This window comes from Heterodontus francisci, unplaced genomic scaffold (assembly GCF_036365525.1).
Source record: "Heterodontus francisci isolate sHetFra1 unplaced genomic scaffold, sHetFra1.hap1 HAP1_SCAFFOLD_1061, whole genome shotgun sequence".
In the NCBI taxonomy this organism is placed as follows: Eukaryota; Metazoa; Chordata; class Chondrichthyes; order Heterodontiformes; family Heterodontidae; genus Heterodontus; species Heterodontus francisci.
Genome location: NW_027141214.1, coordinates 132,613 through 158,209, shown reverse-complemented (window position 1 = coordinate 158,209; position 25,597 = coordinate 132,613). Strand labels below are relative to the sequence as shown.

The following is a 25,597-nucleotide window of genomic DNA, read 5'->3' as shown; positions in this document are numbered from 1 at the left end:
CTTCACCTGAACCAGAGGGGTACCAATATCCTGGGGGGGAGATGTGCTAGTGCTCTTCGGGGGGGTTTAAACTAATTCAGCAGGGGAATGGGAACCTAAATTGTAGTTCCAGTGTACAGGATGTTGAGAGTAGTGAGGTCAGGGATATGGTTACAAGGACGCAAGAGGGCACTGGCAAGCAAGAACTTGGTTTAAAGTGTGTCTACTTCAACGCCAGGAGCATCCGGAATAAGGTGGGTGAGCTTGCAGCATGGGTTGGTACCTGGGATCTCAATGTTGTGGCCATTTCGGAGACATGGGTAGAGCAGGGGCAGGAATGGATGTTGCAGGTTCCGGGATTTAGATGTTTCAGAAAGAACAGAGAAGATGGTAAAAGAGGGGGGGGGGTGTGGCATTGTTAATCAAGGAGAGTATTACAGCGACAGAAAGGACGTTTGAGGACTCGTCTACTGAGGTAGTATGGGCTGAGGTTAGAAACAGGAGAGGTGAGGTTACCCTGTTGGGAGTCTTTTATAGACCTCCGAATAGTTCCAGAGACGTAGAGGAAAGGATAGCGAAGATGATTCTCGACAGGAGCGAGAGTAACAGGGTAGTTGTTATGGGGGACTTTAACTTTCCAAATATTGACTGGAAATACTATAGTTCGAGTACTTTAGATGGGTCAGTTTTTGTCCAGTGTGTGCAGGAGGGTTTTCTGACACAGTATGTAGACTGGCCAACCAGGGGCGATGCCACATTGGATTTGGTACTGGGTAATGAACCCGGCCAGGTGTTAGATTTAGATGTAGGTGAGCACTTTGGTGATAGTGATCACAATTCGGTTAGGTTTACCTTAGCGATGGGCAGGGACAGGTATATACAGCAGGGCAAGAATTATAACTGGGGGAAAGGAAATTATGATGCGATTAGGCAAGATTTAGGATGCGTAGGATGGGGAAGGAAACTGCAGGGGATGGGCAGAATCGAAATGTGGAGCTTATTCAAGGAGCAGCTACTGCGTGTCCTTGATAAGTATGTACCTGTCAGGCAGGGAGGAAGTTGTCGAGCGAGGGAGCCGTGGTTTACTAAAGAAGTTGAAGCGCTTGTCAAGAGGAAGAAGAAGGCTTATGTTAGGATGAGACGTGAAGGCTCAGTTAGGGCGCTTGAGAGTTACAAGCTAGCCAGGAAGGATCTAAAGGGAGGGCTAAGAAGAGCAAGGAGAGGACACGAGAAGTCATTGGCGGATAGGATCAGGGAAAACCCTAAGGCTTTCTATAGGTATATCAGGAATAAAAGAATGACTAGAGTTAGATTAGGGACAATCAAGGATAGTAGTGGGAAGTTGTGTGCGGAATCAGAGTGATAGGGGAAGTGTTAAATGAATATTTTGCGTCAGTATTTACAGTAGAGAAAGAAAATGTTGTTGAGAATACTGAGATTCAGGCTACTAGGCTAGATGGGATTGAGGTTCACAAGGAGGAGGTGTTAGCAATTTTGGAAAGTGTGAAAATAGATAAGTCCCCTGGGCCAGATGGGATTTATCCTAGGATTCTCTGGGAAGCTAGGAAGGAGATTGCAGAGCCTTTGTCCTTGATCTTTATGTCGTCATTGTCGACAGGAATAGTGCCGGAAGACTGGAGGATTGCAAATGTTGTCCCCTTGTTCAAGAAGGGGAGTAGAGACAGCCCTGGTAATTATAGACCTGTGAGCCTTACTTCGGTTGTGGGTAAAATGTTGGACAAGGTTATAAGAGACAGGATTTATAATCATCTTGAAAAGAATAAGTACATTAGAGATAGTCAGCACGGTTTTGTGATGGGTAGGTCGTGCCTCACAAACCTTATTGAGTTTTTCGAGAAGGTGACCAAACAGGTGGATGAGGGTAAAGCCGTGGATGTGGTGTATATGGATTTCAGTAAGGCGTTTGATAAGGTCCCCCACGGTAGGCTATTGCAGAAAATACGGAAGTATGGGGTTGAAGGTGATTTAGTGCTTTGGATCAGAAATTGGCTAGCTGAAAGAAGACAGAGGGTGGTGGTTGATGGCAAATGTTCATCCTGGAGTTTAGTTACTAGTGGTGTACCACAAGGATCTGTTTTGGGGCCACTGCTGTTTGTCATTTTTATAAATGACCTGGAAGAGGGTGGGTTAGTAAATTTGCAGATGACACTAAGGTCGGTGGAGTTGTGGATAGTGCCGAAGGATGTTGTAGGGTACAGAGAGACATAGATAGGCTGCAGAGCTGGGCTGAGAGATGGCAAATGGAGTTTAATGCGGAAAAGTGTGAGGTGATTCACTTTGGAAGGAGTAACAGGAATGCAGAGTACTGGGCTAATGGGAAGATTCTTGGTAGTGTAGATGAGCAGAGAGATCTTGGTGTCCAGGTACATAAATCCTTGAAGGTTGCTAACCAGGTTAATAGGGCTGTTAAGAAGGCATATGGTGTGTTAGCTTTTATTAGTAGGGGGATCGAGTTTCGGAGCCACGAGGTCATGCTGCAGCTGTACAGAACTCTGGTGAGACCGCACCTGGAGTATTGTGTGCAGTTCTGGTCACCGCATTATAGGAAGGATGTGGAAGCTATGGAAAGGGTGCAGAGGAGATTTACTAGGATGTTGCCTGGTATGGAGGGAAGGTCTTACGAGGAAAGGCTGAGGGACTTGAGGTTGTTCTCGTTGGAGAGAAGGAGGAGGAGAGGTGACTTAATAGAGACATATAAGATAATCAGAGGGTTAGATAGGGTGGATAGTGAGAGTCTTTTTCCTCGGATGGTGATGGCAAACACGAGGGGACATAGCTTTAAGTTGAGGGGTGATAGATATAGGATAGATGTTAGAGGTAGTTTCTTTACTCAGAGAGTAGTAGGGGCGTGGAACGCCCTGCCTGCAGCAGTAGTAGACTCGCCAACTTTAAGGGCATTTAAGTGGTCATTGGATAGACATATGGATGAAAATGGAATAGTGTAGGTCAGATGGTTTCACAGGTCGGCGCAACATCGAGGGCCGAAGGGCCTGTACTGCGCTGTAATGTTCTAATTCTAAAAGGTACAGTACGGGGGTTAGATACAGAGTAAAGCTCCCTCTACACTGTCCCCATCAAACACTCCCAGGACAGGTACAGTACGGGGCTTAGATACAGAGTAAAGCTCCCTCTACACTGTCCCCATCAAACACTCCCAGGACAGGTACAGTACGGGGGTTAGATACAGAGTAAAGCTCCCTCTACACTGTCCCCATCAAACACTCCCAGGACAGGTACAGTACGGGGGTTAGATACAGAGTAAAGCTCCCTCTACACTGTCCCCATCAAACACTCCCAGGACAGGTACAGTACGGGGCTTAGATACAGAGTAAAGCTCCCTCTACACTGTCCCCATCAAACACTCCCAGGACAGGTACAGTACGGGGGTTAGATACAGAGTAAAGCTCCCTCTACACTGTCCCCATCAAACACTCCCAGGACAGGTACAGTACGGGGGTTAGATACAGAGTAAAGCTCCCTCTACACTGTCCCCCATCAAACACTCCCAGGACAGGTACAGTACGGGGGTTAGATACAGAGTAAAGCTCCCTCTGCACTGTCCCCATCAAACACTCCCAGGACAGGTACAGTACGGGGGTTAGATACAGAGTAAAGCTCCCTCGACACTGTCCCCCATCAAACACTCCCCAGGACAGGTACAGTACGGGGGTTAGATACAGAGTAAAGCTCCCTCTACACTGTCCCCATCAAACACTCCCAGGACAGGTACAGTACGGGGCTTAGATACAGAGTAAAGCTCCCTCTACACTGTCCCCATCAAACACTCCCCAGGACAGGTACAGTACGGGGGTTAGATACAGAGTAAAGCTCCCTCTACACTGTCCCCATCAAACACTCCCAGGACAGGTACAGTACGGGGGTTAGATACAGAGTAAAGCTCCCTCTACACTGTCCCCATCAAACACTCCCAGGACAGGTACAGTACGGGGGTTAGATACAGAGTAAAGCTCCCTCTACACTGTCCCCATCAAACACTCCCAGGACAGGTACAGTACGGGGCTTAGATACAGAGTAAAGCTCCCTCTACACTGTCCCCATCAAACACTCCCAGGACAGGTACAGTACGGGGGTTAGATACAGAGTAAAGCTCCCTCTACACTGTCCCCATCAAACACTCCCAGGACAGGTACAGTACGGGGGTTAGATACAGAGTAAAGCTCCCTCTACACTGTCCCCCATCAAACACTCCCAGGACAGGTACAGTACGGGGGTTAGATACAGAGTAAAGCTCCCTCTACACTGTCCCCATCAAACACTCCCAGGACAGGTACAGTACGGGGGGTTAGATACAGAGTAAAACTTCCTCTCCCTCTAAGCTTTGTTTCTTGTGTCCCTCAGAAATTGAGTCCAGAAACCCATTTGGACAAAAGAATTTTATTGATAATATGACATACAGGGAGAAATAAATTATTAAATATTGAATAATTTTTAAAAACTGAAAAACACACACACTCGCTCCCCCTGACAGTGATGATGTCAGGTGAGTGATGGAATCTAGGTGTCAGTTGTGACACATGTGGGCACATACCAACCTATCCGATCTCTGCCCCAGTGAGTGGTCAGACTGCTGTCTCCTGTCCCCTTGTACTATTGGGCGGGGTCCCCAATCATTCAGGGCCTCCGCCCATCTCCCAATCGCCTTTTAATTTATTCGTTCGAGATGTGGGTGTCACTGGCCGTGCCAGGGTTTATTGCCCATCGGGAAGGTGGTGGTGAGCTGCCTTCTTGAACCGCTGCAGTCCGTGTGGGGTAGGTACCCCCACAGTGCTGTTCGGGAGGGAGTTTCCAGGATTTTGACCCAGCGACAGTGAAGGAACGGTGATATAGTTCCAAGTCAGGATGGTGTGTGACTTGGAGGGGAACTTGCAGGTGGTGGTGTTCCCATGCATCTGCTGCCCTTGTCCTTCGAGTTGGGAGAGGTCGCGGGTTTGGGCGGCGCTGTCGAAGGAGACTTGGTGTGTTGCTGCAGTGCATCTTGTAGTTGGTACACACTGCTGTCACTGTGTGTCGGTGGTGGAGGGAGTGAATGTTTGTAGATGGGGTGCCAATCAAGCGGGCTGCTTTGTCCTGGATGGTGTCGAGCTTCCTGAGTGTTGTTGGAGCTGCACCCATCCAGGCAAGTGGAGAGTATTCCATCACACTCCTGACTTGTGCCTTGTAGATGGTGGACAGGCTTTGGGGAGTCAGGAGGTGAGTTACTCGCTGCAGAATTCCCAGCCTCTGACCTGCTCTTGTAGCCACAGTATTTATGTGGCTGGTCCAGTTCAGTTTCTGGTCAATGGTAACCCCCAGGATGTTGATAGTGGGGGATTCAGCGATGGTAATGCCATTGAATGTCAAGGGGAGATGGTTAGATTCTCTCTTGTTGGAGATGGTCATTGCCTGGCACTTGTGTGGTGCGAATGTTACTTGCCACTTATCAGCCCAAGCCTGGATATTGTCCAGGTCTTGCTGCATTTCTACACGGACTGCTTCAGTATCTGAGGAGTCACGAATGGTGCCGAACATTGTGCAATCATCAGCGAACATCCCAACTTCTGACCTTCTGATTGAAGGAAGGTCATTGATGAAGCAGCTGAAGATGGTTGGGCCTAGGAGACTACCCTGAGGAACTGCTGCAGTGATGTCCTGGAGCTGAGATGATTGACCCCAGTTTTGCTCGGGCTCCTTGATGCCATACTCGGTCAAATGCTGCCTTGATGTCAAGGGCAGTCACTCTCACCTCACCTCTTGAGTTCAGCTCTTTTGTCCATGTTTGAACCAAGGCTGTAATGAGGTCAGGAGCTGAGTGGTCCTGGCGGAACCCAAACTGAGCATCACTGAGCAGGTTATTGCTAAGCAAGTGCTGCTTGATGGCACAGTCGATGACACCTTCCATCACTTTACTGATGATTGAGAGGAGGCTGATGGGGCGGTAATTTGCCGGGTTGGACTTGTCCTGCTTTTTGTGTACAGGACATACCTGGGCAATTTTCCACATTGCTGGGTAAATGCCAGTGTTGTAGCTGTACTGGAACAGCTTGTCTAGGGGAGCGGCAAGTTCTGGAGCACAGGTCTTCAGTACTATTGCCGGAATATTGTCAGGACCCATAGCCTTTGCAGTATCCAGTGCCTTCAGTCGTTTCTTGATATCACGCAGAGTGAATCGAATTGGCTGAAGTCTGGCATCTGTGATGCTGGGGACTTCAGGAGGAGGCCGAGATGGATCATCAACTCGGCACTTCTGGCTGAAGATTGTTGCAAATGCTTCAGCCTTATCTTTCGCACTGATGTGCTGGGCTCCCCCATCATTGAGGATGGGGATATTTGTGGAGCCTCCTCCTCCAGTTAGTTGTTTAATTGTCCACCACCATTCACGGCTGGATGTGGCAGGACTGCAGAGCTTAGATCTGATCCGTTGGTTGTGGGATCACTTAGCTCTGTCTATCACATGCTGCTTACACAGTTTGGCACGCAGATAGTCCTGTGTTGTAGCTTCACAAGGTTGACACCTCATTTTGAGGTATGCCTGGTGCTGCTCCTGGCATGCCCTCCTGCACTCTTCATTGAACCAGGGTTGGTCTCCTGGCTTGATGGTAATGGTAGAGTGGGGGATATGCCAGGCCATGAGGTTACAGATTGTGGTTGAGTACAATTCTGCTGCTGCTGATGGCCCACAGCGCCTCATGGATGCCCAGTTTTGCATTGTTAGATCTGTTTGAAATCTATCCCATTTAGCACGGTGATAGTGCCACACAACACGATGGAGAGTATCCTCATTGTGAAGGCGGGACTTCGTCTCCACAAGGACTGTGCGGTGGTCACTCCTACCAATACTGTCATGGACAGATGCATCTGCGGCAGGCAGATTGGTGAGGACGAGGTCAGGTATGTTTTTCCCCCTTGTTGGTTCCCTCACCACCTACCGCAGACCCAGTCTAGCAGCTATGTCCTTTAGGACTCGGCCAGCTCGGTCAGTAGTGGTGCTACCGAGCCACTCTTGGTGATGGACATTGAAGTCCCCCACCCAGAGTACATTCTGTGCCCTTGCCACCCTCATTGCTTCCTCCAAGTGCTGTTCAACATGGAGGAGTACTGAGTCATCAGCTGAGGGAGGGCGGTAGGTGGTCATCAGCAGGAGGTTTCCTTGCCCATGTTTGATCTGATGCCATGAGACTTCATGGGGTCTGGAGTCGATGTTGAGGACTCCCAGGGCAACTCCCTCCCTACCTGTATACCACTGTGCCACCACCTGTGGTGGGTCTGTCCTGCCGGTGGGACAGGACATACCCGGGGATGGTGATGGCAGTGTCTGGGACATTGTCTGTAAGGTATGATTCCATGTGAGTATGACTATGTCAGGCTGTTGCTTGACTAGTCTGTGGGACAGCTCTCCCAACTTTGGCACAAGCCCCCAGATGTTAGTAAGGAGGACTTTGCAGGGTCGACAGGGCTGGGTTTGCCGTTGTCGTTTCCGATGCCTAGATTGATGCTGGCTGGTCCGTCCGGTTTCATTCCTTTTCTTTGACTTAGTAGCTGCTTCCTAACTCTGCGCCCAGCAACCCCCCCACACCGGTGGCAGATTGAGGGGATGATCTCGTGCTCCTCTTTCGGAGATTCGGGATCTCTGAGGACTCTCTCCCGATCCCCAGCTTCTCCTAGCCGCCAGCCCGGGCTCGCAGTACGCTGAAATCCCGCACCACACGGCCCAGGTATGTTGACCATGCCTGTAACAGCAACAAACCTTCTGTTAACATGTCCCACTCAACAGAATGATTCACCAGCAGCAGTGACTGCCAGGTTCCCCGGGATTCGGGAATGGAAATTCCCAGCGCAGTCATCTAGAGAGAGAGAGAGAGAGACAGAAGAACATCATTAAAAAAGGACCAGGAGCAGGCTAATCGGCCCCTTGAGTCTGCTTCCCCATTCAATACGATCACGGGAGATGATTTACTACCCCGACTCTGCCTTCGCGCACTCTCCCCATATCCCTTCATTCCATCAGCGCCCAAACATCTACCCATCTCTGTTCGAGACTCTCCAGCCCCGGGGGTGAGGGGGGGAAACAGACTCTCAGCATCTACCCTGTCAAAACCCCTTCAGAATTCTATCCGTTTCAATGAGATCACCTCTCATTCTTCTAAACTCTATCAGCCCGTTCGACTCGATCTCTCCTCATAGGCCAATCCCCTCATCCCAGGAACCAGTCTTGTGAACCTTCGTTACAATCCCTCTCGGACAACTATATCCTTCCTTAGGTAAGGAGACCAAAACTGGACTCAGTACTCCAGGTGTGGTCTCACCAATGCCCTGTATAATTGTAGTAAGACTTTGTCTCTCTTATACTCCAATCCCTTCGGAATAAAAGCTAACGTACCATTTACCTTCCTAATTGCTTGCTGTGTTAATATCATGTGGTTTGTTGAAACAGAGACTTGGAAGGGAGACCGAGACCGAGACCGAGACCGAGACAGAGAGACAGACAGAAAAACGGAGGGAGACTAAGAAAGATACAGACTAGATTTGAGTGAGGTTGAAGGAGATCAGATATGTTCCTGAGGGATGTGTTCCAAAGAAATGTGTGCCCGAGGGGTTGAGGTGTGTTCCCAGGGAACGTGTTGCCGTGGAGATATGGTGGGAAAAAGTGTGCCGAGGGTTCCTTCACCTCTGAGTGTATCTGCCAGATCAGATCCCGAGTCTCCATGAGGATGGTGTCTATGGCTTGCAGAATCTTTGAGTGATTTCTACTCCTCCTCTCCCGTGTCCTCATTCTCCTCAGGACAGCCTGGAAAACTGGGAGACTCTCAGCCATTCCCAGCAACCGCACAGAATCCTGAATCAAACCCGGAGCAGAAACAGTGGGATTAGCGACACACACACACACCAGCATTACACCTGGTACAGGGGGAGTCTCTCCCTCCGGGACTCCCGGTACAGGGGGAGTCTCCCTCCGGGACTCCCGGTACAGGGGGAGTCTCCCTCCGGGACTCCCGGTACAGGGGGAGTCTCTCCCTCCGGGACTCCCGGTACAGGGGGAGTCTCTCCCTCCGGGAATCCCGGTACAGGGGGAGTCTCCCTCCGGGACTCCCGGTACAGGGGGAGTCTCTCCCTCCGGGACTCCCGGTACAGGGGGAGTCTCTCCCTCCGGGACTCCCGGTACAGGGGGAGTCTCTCCCTCCGGGACTCCCGGTACAGGGGGAGTCTCTCCCTCTGGGGCTCACGGTACAGGGGAACTCTCTCCCTCTGGGGCTCCCGGTACAGGGGGAGTCTCTCCCTCCGGGGCTCCCAGTACAGGGGGAGTCTCTCCCTCCGGGACTCCCGGTACAGGGGGAGTCTCTCCCTCCGGGGCTCCCAGTACAGGGGGAGTCTCTCCCTCCGGGACTCCCGGTACAGGGGGAGTCTCTCCCTCCGGGGCTCCCAGTACAGGGGGAGTCTCTCCCTCCGGGACTCCCGGTACAGGGGGAGTCTCTCCCTCCGGGACTCCCAGTACAGGGGGAGTCTCTCCCTCCGGGACTCCCGGTACAGGGGGAGTCTCCCTCCGGGACTCCCGGTACAGGGGGAGTCTCTCCCTCCGGGACTCCCGGTACAGGGGGAGTCTCTCCCTCCGGGGCTCCCAGTACAGGGGGAGTCTCTCCCTCCGGGACTCCCGGTACAGGGGGAGTCTCTCCCTCCGGGACTCCCGGTACAGGGGGAGTCTCCCTCCGGGACTCCCGGTACAGGGGGAGTCTCTCCCTCCGGGACTCCCGGTACAGGCGGAGTCTCTCCCTCCGGGACTCCCGGTACAGGCGGAGTCTCTCCCTCCGGGACTCCCGGTACAGGGGGAGTCTCCCTCTGGGACTCACGGTACAGGCGGAGTCTCTCCCTCTGGGACTCCCGGTACAGGGGGAGTCTCTCCCTCCGGGACTCCCGGTACAGGGGGAGTCTCTCCCTCCGGGACTCCCGGTACAGGGGGAGTCTCTCCCTCTGGGGCTCCCGGTACAGGGGGAGTCTCTCCCTCCGGGACTCCCTCTACCGGGGAGTCTCTCCCTGGTTGTAGGCCAGGCCTGGAGCCTTGGATATGCAGTGAGAGGTCAGCAGCAGAGAATGAGCGAGGGAACCAACCTGCAAAGAAATCCAGTGACTGTGAGTCATTGTCCAGGGCGGAAGAAATTTCAGTTCACTGCGTTCATCAAGCATAACTCCAGGAAGAAAGAGAGCTCCCTGTCAAATAATATATCAGAATCAGGATCAGTGTACAGATATCATCCTGAGAGAGAGGGGACTGAGAGACACCAGTCAGTGTACAGATATCACCCTGAGAGAGAGGGACTGAGAGACACCAGTCAGTGTACAGATATCACCCTGAGAGAGAGGGGACTGAGAGACACCAGTCAGTGTACAGATATCACCCTGAGAGAGAGGGACTGAGAGACACCAGTCAGTGTACAGATATCACCCTGAGAGAGAGGGGACTGAGAGACACCAGTCAGTGTACAGATATCACCCTGAGAGAGAGAGAGACTGAGAGACACCAGTCAGTGTACAGATATCACCCTGAGAGAGAGGGACTGAGAGACACCAGTCAGTGTACAGATATCACCCTGAGAGAAGGGACTGAGAGACACCAGTCAGTATACAGATATCACCCTGAGAGAGAGAGAGACTGAGAGACACCAGTCAGTGTACAGATATCACCCTGAGAGAGAGGGACTGAGAGACACCAGTCAGTGTACAGATATCACCCTGAGAGAGAGGGGACTGAGAGACACCAGTCAGTGTACAGATATCACCCTGAGAGAGAGGGGACTGAGAGACACCAGTCAGTGTACAGATATCACCCTGAGAGAGGGGACTGAGAGACACCAGTCAGTGTACAGATATCACCCTGAGAGAGAGGGACTGAGAGACACGAGTCAGTGTACAGATATCACCCTGAGAGAGAGGGACTGAGAGACACCAGTCAGTGTACAGATATCACCCTGAGAGAGAGGGGACTGAGAGACACCAGTCAGTGTACAGATATCACCCTGAGAGAGAGGGGACTGAGAGACACCAGTCAGTGTACAGATATCACCCTGAGAGAGGGGACTGAGAGACACCAGTCAGTGTACAGATATCACCCTGAGAGAGAGAGGGACTGAGAGACACCAGTCAGTGTACAGATATCACCCTGAGAGAGAGAGGGACTGAGAGACACCAGTCAGTGTACAGATATCTCCCTGAGAGAGAGGGACTGAGAGACACCAGTCAGTGTACAGATATCACCCTGAGAGAGAGGGACTGAGAGACACCAGTCAATGTACAGATATCACCCTGAGAGAGAGGGACTGAGAGACACCAGTCAGTGTACAGATATCACCCTGAGAGAGAGGGACTGAGAGACACCAGTCAGTGTACAGATATCACCCTGAGAGAGAGGGGACTGAGAGATACCAGTCAGTGTACAGATATCACCCTGAGAGAGAGGGACTGAGAGACACCAGTCAGTGTACAGATATCACCCTGAGAGAGAGGGGACTGAGAGACACCAGTCAGTGTACAGATATCACCCTGAGAGAGAGGGACTGAGAGACACCAGTCAGTGTACAGATATCACCCTGAGAGAGAGAGGGACTGAGAGACACCAGTCAGTGTACAGATATCACCCTGAGAGAGAGGGGACTGAGAGACACCAGTCAGTGTACAGATATCACCCTGAGAGAGAGGGACTGAGAGACACCAGTCAGTGTACAGATATCACCCTGAGAGAAGGGACTGAGAGACACCAGTCAGTGTACAGATATCACCCTGAGAGAGAGGGACTGAGAGACACCAGTCAGTGTACAGATATCATCCTGAGAGAGAGGGGACTGAGAGACACCAGTCAGTGTACAGATATCACCCTGAGAAAGAGGGGACTGAGAGACATCAGTCAGTGTACAGATATCACCCTGAGAGAGAGGGACTGAGAGACACCAGTCAGTGTACAGATATCACCCTGAGAGAGAGGACTGAGAGACACCAGTCAGTGTACAGATATCACCCTGAGAGAGAGGGGACTGAGAGACACCAGTCAGTGTACAGATATCACCCTGAGAGAGAGGGGACTGAGAGACACCAGTCAGTGTACAGATATCACCCTGAGAGAGAGGGACTGAGAGACACCAGTCGGTGTACAGATATCACCCTGAGAGAGAGGAGACTGAGAGACACCAGTCGGTGTACAGATATCACCCTGAGAGAGAGGGACTGAGAGACACCAGTCAGTGTACAGATATCACCCTGAGAGAGAGGGGACTGAGAGACACCAGTCAGTGTACAGATATCACCCTGAGAGAGAGGGGACTGAGAGACACCAGTCAGTGTACAGATATCACCCTGAGAGAGAGGGGACTGAGAGACACCAGTCAGTGTACAGATATCACCCTGAGAGAGAGGGGACTGAGAGACACCAGTCAGTGTACAGATATCACCCTGAGAGAGAGAGAGACTGAGAGACACCAGTCAGTGTACAGATATCACCCTGAGAGAGAGGGACTGAGAGACACCAGTCAGTGTACAGATATCACCCTGAGAGAAGGGACTGAGAGACACCAGTCAGTGTACAGATATCACCCTGAGAGAGAGAGAGACTGAGAGACACCAGTCAGTGTACAGATATCACCCTGAGAGAGAGGGACTGAGAGACACCAGTCAGTGTACAGATATCACCCTGAGAGAGAGGGGACTGAGAGACACCAGTCAGTGTACAGATATCACCCTGAGAGAGAGGGGACTGAGAGACACCAGTCAGTGTACAGATATCACCCTGAGAGAGGGGACTGAGAGACACCAGTCAGTGTACAGATATCACCCTGAGAGAGAGGGACTGAGAGACACCAGTCAGTGTACAGATATCACCCTGAGAGAGAGGGGACTGAGAGACACCAGTCAGTGTACAGATATCACCCTGAGAGAGAGGGACTGAGAGACACCAGTCAGTGTACAGATATCACCCTGAGAGAGAGGGGACTGAGAGACACCAGTCAGTGTACAGATATCACCCTGAGAGAGGGGACTGAGAGACACCAGTCAGTGTACAGATATCACCCTGAGAGAGAGGGGACTGAGAGACACCAGTCAGTGTACAGATATCACCCTGAGAGAGAGGGGACTGAGAGACACCAGTCAGTGTACAGATATCACCCTGAGAGAGGGGACTGAGAGACACCAGTCAGTGTACAGATATCACCCTGAGAGAGAGGGGACTGAGAGACACCAGTCAGTGTACAGATATCACCCTGAGAGAGAGAGGGACTGAGAGACACCAGTCAGTGTACAGATATCTCCCTGAGAGAGAGGGACTGAGAGACACCAGTCAGTGTACAGATATCACCCTGAGAGAGAGGGACTGAGAGACACCAGTCAGTGTACAGATATCACCCTGAGAGAGAGGGACTGAGAGACACCAGTCAGTGTACAGATATCACCCTGAGAGAGAGGGACTGAGAGACACCAGTCAGTGCACAGATATCACCCTGAGAGAGAGGGGACTGAGAGACACCAGTCAGTGTACAGATATCACCCTGAGAGAGAGGGACTGAGAGACACCAGTCAGTGTACAGATATCACCCTGAGAGAGAGAGGGACTGAGAGACACCAGTCAGTGTACAGATATCACCCTGAGATAGAGAGACTGAGAGACACCAGTCAGTGTACAGATATCACCCTGAGAGAGAGGGGACTGAGAGACACCAGTCAGTGTACAGATATCACCCTGAGAGAGAGGGGACTGAGAGACACCAGTCAGTGTACAGATATCACCCTGAGAGAGAGGAACTGAGAGACACCAGTCAGTGTACAGATATCACCCTGAGAGAGAGGGACTGAGAGACACCAGTCAGTAAACAGATATCACCCTGAGAGAGAGGGGACTGAGAGACACCAGTCAGTGTACAGATATCACCCTGAGAGAGAGGGACTGAGAGACACCAGTCAGTGTACAGATATCACCCTGAGAGAGAGAGACTGAGAGACACCAGTCAGTGTACAGATATCACCCTGAGAGAGAGAGACTGAGAGACACCAGTCAGTGTACAGATATCACCCTGAGAGAGAGGGACTGAGAGACACCAGTCAGTGTACAGATATCACCCTGAGAGAGAGGGACTGAGAGACACCAGTCAGTGTACAGATATCACCCTGAGAGAGAGGGGACTGAGAGACACCAGTCAGTGTACAGATATCACCCGGAGAGAGAGAGACTGAGAGACACCAGTCAGTGTACAGATATCACCCTGAGAGAGAGGGGACTGAGAGACACCAGTCAGTGTACAGATATCACCCTGAGAGAGAGGGGACTGAGAGACACCAGTCAGTGTACAGATATCACCCTGAGAGAGAGGAACTGAGAGACACCAGTCAGTGTACAGATATCACCCTGAGAGAGAGGGACTGAGAGACACCAGTCAGTAAACAGATATCACCCTGAGAGCGAGGAACTGAGAGACACCAGTCAGTGTACAGATATCACCCTGAGAGAGAGAGACTGAGAGACACCAGTCAGTGTACAGATATCACCCTGAGAGAGAGAGACTGAGAGACACCAGTCAGTGTACAGATATCACCCTGAGAGAGAGGGACTGAGAGACACCAGTCAGTGTACAGATATCACCCTGAGAGAGAGGGACTGAGAGACACCAGTCAGTGTACAGATATCACCCGGAGAGAGAGAGACTGAGAGACACCAGTCAGTGTACAGATATCACCCTGAGAGAGAGAGACTGAGAGACATCAGTCAGTGTACAGATATCACCCTGAGAGAGAGGGACTGAGAGACACCAGTCAGTGTACAGATATCACCCTGAGAGAGAGGGACTGAGAGATACCAGTCAGTGTACAGATATCACCCGGAGAGAGAGAGACTGAGAGACACCAGTCAGTGTACAGATATCACCCTGAGAGAGAGAGACTGAGAGACACCAGTCAGTGTACAGATATCACCCTGAGAGAGAGGGGACTGAGAGACACCAGTCAGTGTACTGATATCACCCTGAGAGAGAGGGACTGAGAGACACCAGTCAGTGTACAGATATCACCCGGAGAGAGAGGGACTGAGAGACACCAGTCAGTGTACAGATATCACCCTGAGAGAGAGGGGACTGAGAGACACCAGTCAGTGTACAGATATCACCCTGAGAGAGAGGGACTGAGAGACACCAGTCAGTGTACAGATATCACCCTGAGAGAGAGGGGACTGAGAGACACCAGTCAGTGTACAGATATCACCCTGAGAGAGAGGGACTGAGAGACACCAGTCAGTGTACAGATATCACCCTGAGAGAGAGAGGGACTGAGAGACACCAGTCAGTGTACAGATATCACCCTGAGAGAGAGAGGGACTGAGAGACACCAGTCAGTGTACAGATATCACCCTGAGAGAGAGGGGACTGAGAGACACCAGTCAGTGTACAGATATCACCCTGAGAGAGAGGGACTGAGAGACACCAGTCAGTGTACAGATATCACGCTGAGAGAGAGGGACTGAGAGACACCAGTCAGTGTACAGATATCACCCTGAGAGAGAGAGGGACTGAGAGACACCAGTCAGTGTACAGATATCACCCTGAGAGAGAGGGACTGAGAGACACCAGTCAGTGTACAGATATCACCCTGAGAGAGAGGGGACTGAGAGATACCAGTCAGTGTACAGATATCACCCGGAGAGAGAGGGACTGAGAGACACCAGTCAGTGTACAGATATCACCCTGAGAGAGAGGGACTGAGAGACACCAGTCAGTGTACAGATATCACCCTGAGAGAGAGGGGACTGAGAGACACCAGTCAGTGTACAGATATCACCCTGAGAGAGAGGGACTGAGAGACACCAGTCAGTGTACAGATATCACCCTGAGAGAGAGGGACTGAGAGACACCAGTCAGTGTACAGATATCACCCTGAGAGAGAGGGGACTGAGAGACACCAGTCAGTGTACAGATATCACCCTGAGAGAGAGGGACTGAGAGACACCAGTCAGTGTACAGATATCACCCTGAGAGAGAGAGGGGCTGAGAGACACCAGTCAGTGTACAGATATCACCCTGAGAGAGAGAGGGACTGAGAGACACCAGTCAGTGTACAGATATCACCCTGAGAGAGAGGGACTGAGAGACACCAGTCAGTGTACAGATATCACCCTGAGAGAGAGGGGACTGAGAGACACCAGTCAGTGTACAGATATCACCCTGAGAGAGAGAGGGACTGAGAGACACCAGTCAGTGTACAGATATCACCCTGAGAGAGAGGGACTGAGAGACACCAGTCAGTGTACAGATATCACCCTGAGAGAGAGGGGACTGAGAGATACCAGTCAGTGTACAGATATCACCCTGAGAGAGGGGACTGAGAGATACCAGTCAGTGTACAGATATCACCCTGAGAGAGAGGGACTGAGAGACACCAGTCAGTGTACAGATATCACCCTGAGAGAGAGGGGACTGAGAGACACCAGTCAGTGTACAGATATCATCCTGAGAGAGAGGGACTGAGAGACACCAGTCAGTGTACAGATATCACCCTGAGAGAGAGGGGACTGAGAGACACCAGTCAGTGTACAGATATCACCCTGAGAAAGAGGGGACTGAGAGACACCAGTCAGTGTACAGATATCACCCTGAGAGACAGAGACTGAGAGACACCAGTCAGTGTACAGATATCACCCTGAGAAAGAGGGGACTGAGAGATACCAGTCAGTGTACAGATATCACCCTGAGAGAGGGGACTGAGAGATACCAGTCAGTGTACAGATATCACCCTGAGAGAGAGGGACTGAGAGACACCAGTCAGTGTACAGATATCACCTTGAGAGAGAGGGGACTGAGAGACACCAGTCAGTGTACAGATATCACCCTGAGAGAGAGGGACTGAGAGACACCAGTCAGTGTACAGATATCATCCTGAGAGAGAGGGGACTGAGAGACACCAGTCAGTGTACAGATATCACCCTGAGAAAGAGGGGACTGAGAGACATCAGTCAGTGTACAGATATCACCCTGAGAGAGAGGGACTGAGAGACACCAGTCAGTGTACAGGTATCACCCTGAGAGAGAGGACTGAGAGACACCAGTCAGTGTACAGATATCACCCTGAGAGAGAGGGGACTGAGAGACACCAGTCAGTGTACAGATATCACCCTGAGAGAGAGGGGACTGAGAGACACCAGTCAGTGTACAGATATCACCCTGAGAGAGAGGGACTGAGAGACACCAGTCAGTGTACAGATATCACCCTGAGAGAGAGGGACTGAGAGACACCAGTCAGTGTACAGATATCACCCTGAGAGAGAGGGGACTGAGAGACACCAGTCAGTGTACAGATATCACCCTGAGAGAGAGAGGACTGAGAGACACCAGTCAGTGTACAGATATCACCCTGAGAGAGAGGGGACTGAGAGACACCAGTCAGTGTACAGATATCACCCTGAGAGAGAGGGGACTGAGAGACACCAGTCAGTGTACAGATATCACCCTGAGAGAGAGGGACTGAGAGACACCAGTCAGTGTACAGATATCACCCTGAGAGAGAGGGACTGAGAGACACCAGTCAGTGTACAGATATCACCCTGAGAGAGAGGAGACTGAGAGACACCAGTCGGTGTACAGATATCACCCTGAGAGAGAGGGACTGAGAGACACCAGTCAGTGTACAGATATCACCCTGAGAGAGAGGGGACTGAGAGACACCAGTCAGTGTACAGATATCACCCTGAGAGAGAGGGACTGAGAGACACCAGTCAGTGTACAGATATCACCCTGAGAGAGAGGGACTGAGAGACACCAGTCAGTGTACAGATATCACCCTGAGAGAGAGGGGACTGAGAGACACCAGTCAGTGTACAGATATCACCCTGAGAGAGAGGACTGAGAGACACCAGTCAGTGTACAGATATCACCCTGAGAGAGAGGGGACTGAGAGACACCAGTCAGTGTACAGATATCACCCTGAGAGAGAGGACTGAGAGACACCAGTCAGTGTACAGATATCACCCTGAGAGAGAGGGGACTGAGAGACACCAGTCAGTGTACAGATATCACCCTGAGAGAGAGGGGACTGAGAGACACCAGTCAGTGTACAGATATCACCCTGAGAGTGAGGGACTGAGAGACAACAGTCAGTGTACAGATATCACCCTGAGAGAGAGAGGACTGAGAGACACCAGTCAGTGTACAGATATCACCCTGAGAGAGAGGGGACTGAGAGACACCAGTCAGTGTACAGATATCACCCTGAGAGAGAGGGACTGAGAGACACCAGTCAGTGTACAGATATCACCCTGAGAGTGAGGGACTGAGAGACACCAGTCAGTGTACAGATATCACCCTGAGAGAGAGGGGACTGAGAGACACCAGTCAGTGTACAGATATCACCCTGAGAGAGAGGGACTGAGAGACACCAGTCAGTGTACAGATATCACCCTGAGAGAGAGGGGACTGAGAGACACCAGTCAGTGTACAGATATCACCCTGAGAGAGAGGGACTGAGAGACACCAGTCAGTGTACAGATATCACCCTGAGAGAGAGGGGACTGAGAGACACCAGTCAGTGTACAGATATCACCCTGAGAGAGAGGGGACTGAGAGACACCAGTCAGTGTACAGATATCACCCTGAGAGAGAGGGGACTGAGAGACACCAGTCAGTGTACAGATATCACCCTGAGAGAGAGGGGACTGAGAGACACCAGTCAGTGTACAGATATCACCCTGAGAGAGAGGGACTGAGAGACACCAGTCAGTGTACAGATATCACCCTGAGAGAGAGGGACTGAGAGACACCAGTCAGTGTACAGATATCACCCTGAGAGAGAGAGACTGAGAGACACCAGTCAGTGTACAGATATCACCCTGAGAGAGAGGGGACTGAGAGACACCAGTCAGTGTACAGATATCACCCTGAGAGAGAGGACTGAGAGACACCAGTCAGTGTACAGATATCACCCTGAGAGAGAGGGGACTGAGAGACACCAGTCAGTGTACAGATATCACCCTGAGATAGAGAGACTGAGAGACACCAGTCAGTGTACAGATATCACCCTGAGAGAGAGGGGACTGAGAGACACCAGTCAGTGTACAGATATCACCCTGAGAGAGAGGGGACTGAGAGACACCAGTCAGTGTACAGATATCACCCTGAGAGAGAGGAACTGAGAGACACCAGTCAGTGTACAGATATCACCCTGAGAGAGAGGGGACTGAGAGACACCAGTCAGTGTACAGATATCACCCTGAGAGAGAGAGGACTGAGAGACACCAGTCAGTGTACAGATATCACCCTGAGAGAGAGAGGACTGAGAGACACCAGTCAGTGTACAGATATCACCCTGAGAGAGAGGGACTGAGAGACACCAGTCAGTGTACAGATATCTCCCTGAGAGAGAGGGGACTGAGAGACACCAGTCAGTGTACAGATATCACCCTGAGAGAGAGGGGACTGAGAGACACCAGTCAGTGTATAGATATCACCCTGAGAGAGAGAGACTGAGAGACACCAGTCAGTGTACAGATATCACCCTGAGAGAGAGGGACTGAGAGACACCAGTCAGTGTACAGATATCTCCCTGAGAGAGAGGGGACTGAGAGAAACCAGTCAGTGTACAGATATCACCCTGAGAGAGAGGGGACTGAGAGACACCAGTCAGTGTATAGATATCACCCTGAGAGAGAGAGACTGAGAGACACCAGTCAGTGTACAGATATCACCCTGAGAGAGAGGGACTGAGAGACACCAGTCAGTGTACAGATATCACCCTGAGAGAGAGGGACTGAGAGACACCAGTCAGTGTACAGATATCACCCTGAGAGAGAGAGGGACTGAGAGACACCAGTCAGTGTACAGATATCACCCTGAGAGAGAGGGACTGAGAGACACCAGTCAGTGTACAGATATCACCCTGAGAGAGAGGGGACTGAGAGACACCAGTCAGTGTACAGATATCACCCTGAGAGAGAGGGGACTGAGAGACACCAGTCAGTGTACAGATATCACCCTGAGAGAGAGGACTGAGAGACACCAGTCAGTGTACAGATATCACCCTGAGAGAGAGGGGACTGAGAGACACCAGTCAGTGTACAGATATCACCCTGAGAGAGAGGACTGAGAGACACCAGTCAGTGTACAGATATCACCCTGAGAGAGAGGGGACTGAGAGACACCAGTCAGTGTACAGATATCACCCTGAGAGAGAGGGGACTGAGAGACACCAGTCAGTGTACAGATATCACCCTGAGAGTGAGGGACTGAGAGACAACAGTCAGTGTACAGATATCACCCTGAGAGAGAGAGGACTGAGAGACACCAGTCAGTGTACAGATATCACCCTGAGAGAGAGGGGACTGAGAGACACCAGTCAGTGTACAGATATCACCCTGAGAGAGAGGGACTGAGAGACACCAGTCAGTGTACAGATATCACCCTGAGAGTGAGGGACTGAGAGACACCAGTCAGTGTACAGATATCACCCTGAGAGAGAGGGGACTGAGAGACACCAGTCAGTGTACAGATATCACCCTGAGAGAGAGGGACTGAGAGACACCAGTCAGTGTACAGATATCACCCTGAGAGAGAGGGGACTGAGAGACACCAGTCAGTGTACAGATATCACCCTGAGAGAGAGGGACTGAGAGACACCAGTCAGTGTACAGATATCACCCTGAGAGAGAGGGGACTGAGAGACACCAGTCAGTGTACAGATATCACCCTGAGAGAGAGGGGACTGAGAGACACCAGTCAGTGTACAGATATCACCCTGAGAGAGAGGGGACTGAGAGACACCAGTCAGTGTACAGATATCACCCTGAGAGAGAGGGGACTGAGAGACACCAGTCAGTGTACAGATATCACCCTGAGAGAGAGGGACTGAGAGACACCAGTCAGTGTACAGATATCACCCTGAGAGAGAGGGACTGAGAGACACCAGTCAGTGTACAGATATCACCCTGAGAGAGAGAGACTGAGAGACACCAGTCAGTGTACAGATATCACCCTGAGAGAGAGGGGACTGAGAGACACCAGTCAGTGTACAGATATCACCCTGAGAGAGAGGACTGAGAGACACCAGTCAGTGTACAGATATCACCCTGAGAGAGAGGGGACTGAGAGACACCAGTCAGTGTACAGATATCACCCTGAGATAGAGAGACTGAGAGACACCAGTCAGTGTACAGATATCACCCTGAGAGAGAGGGGACTGAGAGACACCAGTCAGTGTACAGATATCACCCTGAGAGAGAGGGGACTGAGAGACACCAGTCAGTGTACAGATATCACCCTGAGAGAGAGGAACTGAGAGACACCAGTCAGTGTACAGATATCACCCTGAGAGAGAGGGGACTGAGAGACACCAGTCAGTGTACAGATATCACCCTGAGAGAGAGAGGACTGAGAGACACCAGTCAGTGTACAGATATCACCCTGAGAGAGAGAGGACTGAGAGACACCAGTCAGTGTACAGATATCACCCTGAGAGAGAGGGACTGAGAGACACCAGTCAGTGTACAGATATCTCCCTGAGAGAGAGGGGACTGAGAGACACCAGTCAGTGTACAGATATCACCCTGAGAGAGAGGGGACTGAGAGACACCAGTCAGTGTATAGATATCACCCTGAGAGAGAGAGACTGAGAGACACCAGTCAGTGTACAGATATCACCCTGAGAGAGAGGGACTGAGAGACACCAGTCAGTGTACAGATATCTCCCTGAGAGAGAGGGGACTGAGAGAAACCAGTCAGTGTACAGATATCACCCTGAGAGAGAGGGGACTGAGAGACACCAGTCAGTGTATAGATATCACCCTGAGAGAGAGAGACTGAGAGACACCAGTCAGTGTACAGATATCACCCTGAGAGAGAGGGACTGAGAGACACCAGTCAGTGTACAGATATCACCCTGAGAGAGAGGGGACTGAGAGACACCAGTCAGTGTACAGATATCACCCTGAGAGAGAGGGGACTGAGAGACACCAGTCAGTGTATAGATATCACCCTGAGAGAGAGGGGACTGAGAGACACCAGTCAGTGTACAGATATCACCCTGAGAGAGAGGGACTGAGAGACACCAGTCAGTGTACAGATATCACCCTGAGAGAGAGGGACTGAGAGACACCAGTCAGTGTACAGATATCACCCTGAGAGAGAGGGGACTGAGAGACACCAGTCAGTGTACAGATATCACCCTGAGAGAGTGGGGACTGAGAGACACCAGTCAGTGTACAGATATCACCCTGAGAGAGAGGGACTGAGAGACACCAGTCAGTGTACAGATATCATCCTGAGAGAGAGGGGACTGAGAGACACCAGTCAGTGTACAGATATCACCCTGAGAGAGAGGGAGTGTGAGAAATGAATAATTTTTAATTTGCTTACAATTCTGAGCTGGAGTTTGCGTGTTTCTCGGAGTATTGTTCGGGATAGTTTGAGACTTGCTGTGAATGCCTCTTCCATGTTCAGTGATGGCGTGCCCTGTCGTTCCCAGGTCGGACGTGTCGGTGGACGAGCTTGTACTGAAAAATCCCGAATGAGAGGCGACAGCAGAATGAGAACCGTGAAACCCTGGTACAAAACTGGAGAGAGAGAGAGAGAGAGAGAGAGAGAGAGAGAGAGAGAAAGAGTCATTCCAGATTGAGTTCAGAGAGGAGAGATAGAGAGTGAGGGAGTGTGACAGACAGAGGGAGGGAGAGAGAGAGGGAGAGAAGTAAAAGCAATCGGAGAGAGTGTACACCAACTGTTTCTCCTACCTGCAGCCTCCATCGCGAGGGAGTTGGTTGTCTGTGTTTGGTCTGTCTGTCACGTTGATGGTGATCTCGGTGTGTGACATACTGAGAGACTGCCGATGTCTGCCTGATATTTATGTCACAGGAGGACAGATTTTATCACTTTCCATTTCAGACTAGCAGGGAATTCCTGCCTGGGACGTCAACCACATATTTTCTTCGAGTCAAGAGAGAGCTTTCTGGAATTTCCAAGATTCTCGCCAACGTAGATCGATATCTCAATCCCAATTATACCCGTAACCCAGGGAGTGTCGGTGGCCCGCGGGGGAGACCCGTACCCCGGGGAGAGTCGCTGCCCGTGGGGGGGGGACCTGTACCCCGGGGAGAGTCGGTGCCCGTGGGGGGGGACCCGTACCCCGGGGAGAGTCGCTGCCCGTGGGGGGGGGACCCGTACCCCGGGGAGAGTCGGTGCCCCGCGGGGGGGACCCGTACCCCGGGGAGAGTCGGTGCCCCGCGGGGGGGACCCGTACCCCGGGGAGAGTCGGTGCCCCGCGGGGGGGACCCGTACCCCGGGGAGAGTCGGTGCCCCGCGGGGGGGACCCGTACCCCGGGGAGAGTCGCTGCCCGTGGGGGACCCGTACCCCGGGGAGAGTCGCTGCCCGTGGGGAACCCGTACCCCGGGGAGAGTCGCTGCCCGTGGGGGACCCGTATCCTGGGGAGAGTCGCTGCCCGTGGGGAACCTGTACCCCGGGAAGAGTCGCTGCCCGTGGGGGACCCGTACCCCGGGGAGAGTCGCTGCCCGTGGGGGGGGACCCGTACCCCGGGGAGAGTCGCTGCCCGTGGGGGGGGACCTGTACCCCGGGGAGAGTCGCTGCCCGTGGGGGGGGACCTGTACCCCGGGGAGAGTCGCTGCCCGTGGGGGGGGACCTGTACCCCGGGGAGAGTCGCTGCCCGTGGGGGGGGGACCCGTACCCCAGGGAGTGTCGGTGCCCCGCGGGGGGGGACCCGTACCCCGGGGAGAGTCGGTGCCCCGCGGGGGGGGACCCGTACCCCGGGGAGAGTCGCTGCCCGTGGGGGGGGACCCGTACCCCGGGGAGAGTCGGTGCCCCGCGGGGGGGACCCGTACCCCGGGGAGAGTCGGTGCCCCGCGGGGGGGACCCGTACCCCGGGGAGTGTCGGTGCCCCCGCGGGGGGGGACCCGTACCCCGGGGAGAGTCGCTGCCCGTGGGGGGGGACCCGTACCCCGGGGAGAGTCGGTGCCCCGCGGGGGGGGACCCGTACCCCGGGGAGAGTCGCTGCCCGTGGGGAACCCGTACCCCGGGGAGAGTCGGTGCCCCGCGGGGGGGGACCCGTACCCCGGGGAGAGTCGGTGCCCCGCGGGGGGGGACCCGTACCCCGGGGAGAGTCGCTGCCCGTGGGGGACCCGTACCCCGGGGAGAGTCGCTGCCCGTGGGGGACCCGTATCCTGGGGAGAGTCGCTGCCCGTGGGGGGGGACCTGTACCCCGGGGAGAGTCGCTGCCCGTGGGGGGGGGACCTGTACCCCGGGGAGAGTCGCTGCCCGTGGGGGGGGGACCTGTACCCCGGGGAGAGTCGCTGCCCGTGGGGGGGGACCTGTACCCCGGGGAGAGTCGCTGCCCGTGGGGGGGGGACCTGTACCCCGGGGAGAGTCGCTGCCCGTGGGGGACCCGTACCCTGGGGAGAGTCGCTGCCCGTGGGGGGGGACCCGTACCCCGGGGAGAGTCGCTACCCGTGGGGAACCCGTACCCCGGGGAGAGTCGCTGCCCGTGGGGGGGGGGGACCCGTACCCCGGGGAGAGTCGGTGCCCCGCGGGGGGGACCCGTACCCCGGAGAGAGTCGCTGCCCGTGGGGGGGGGACCCGTACCCCGGGGAGAGTCGCTGCCCGTGGGGGGGGGGGACCTGTACCCCGGGGAGAGTCGCTGCCCGTGGGGGGGGACCCGTACCCCGGGGAGAGTCGCTGCCCGTGGGGGGGGGGGACCTGTACCCCGGGGTGCGTCGCTGCCCGTAGGGAACCCGTACCCCGGGGAGAGTCGCTGCCCGTGGGGGGGGGACCTGTACCCCGGGGAGTGTCGGTGCCCGTGGGGGGGACCCGTACCCCAGGGAGTGTCGGTGCCCAGCGGGGGGGACCCGTACCCCAGGGAGTGTCGGTGCCCGTGGGGGACCCGTACCCGGGGAGTGTCGGTGCCCCGTGGGGGGGGACCCGTACCCCGGGGAATGTCAGTGCCCTGTGGGGGGGACCCGTACCCCGGGGAGTGTCGGTGCCCTGTGGGGGGGGGACCTGTACCCCGGGGAGAGTCGGTGCCCATGAGGGGACCCGTACCCCGGGGAGAGTCGGTGTCCAGGGGGGGGACCCGTACCCCGGGGAGAGTCGGTGTCCGTGGGGGACCCGTACCCTGGGGAGAGTCGGTGTCCAGGGGGGGACCCGTACCCCGGGGAGAGTCGGTGTCCGTGGGGGACCCGTACCCTGGGGAGAGTCGGTGTCCGTGGGGGACCCGTACCCTGGGGAGAGTTGTTGCCCGTGGGGGACCCGTACCCCGGGGAGAGTCGGTGCCCGTGGGGGGACCCGTACCCCGGGGAGTGTCGGTGCCCCATGGGGGGGGACCTGTACCCCGGGGAGAGTCGGTGCCCATGAGGGGACCCGTACCCCGGGGAGAGTCGGTGTCCAGGGGGGGACCCGTACCCTGGGGAGAGTCGGTGTCCGTGGGGGACCCGTACCCTGGGGAGAGTCGGTGTCCGTGGGGGACCCGTACCCTGGGGAGAGTTGTTGCCCGTGGGGGACCCGTACCCCGGGGAGAGTCGGTGCCCGTGGGGGGACCCGTACCCCGGGGAGTGTCGGTGCCCCATGGGGGGGGACCTGTACCCTGGGGAGAGTCGGT

The 25,597-nt window shown here is 53.7% G+C and overlaps 1 protein-coding gene across 3 annotated transcripts; it reads right to left on the bottom strand.

Annotated features, from left to right (window-relative positions):
- Positions 1-7,486: 7,486 nt before the first annotated feature.
- On the bottom strand, positions 7,487-22,848 carry LOC137362476 (interleukin-27 subunit alpha-like). Of its 3 annotated transcripts, none has more exons than XM_068026852.1 (5): positions 22,727-22,848; positions 22,356-22,552; positions 10,102-10,200; positions 8,666-8,833; positions 7,487-7,841 (listed from the first exon to the last, which is right to left on the bottom strand). In XM_068026852.1, exons 1-5 carry the CDS (start codon positions 22,737-22,739, stop codon positions 7,659-7,661), a joined length of 660 nt encoding a protein of 219 aa, XP_067882953.1. In that variant the 5' UTR covers positions 22,740-22,848; the 3' UTR covers positions 7,487-7,658. The 3 variants fall into 3 exon arrangements, with proteins under 3 accessions (XP_067882953.1, XP_067882955.1, XP_067882954.1); XM_068026854.1 differs by having other exon boundaries at positions 7,487-7,727; XM_068026853.1 differs by having other exon boundaries at positions 22,356-22,492.
- Between the last annotated feature and the right edge of the window lie 2,749 nt (positions 22,849-25,597).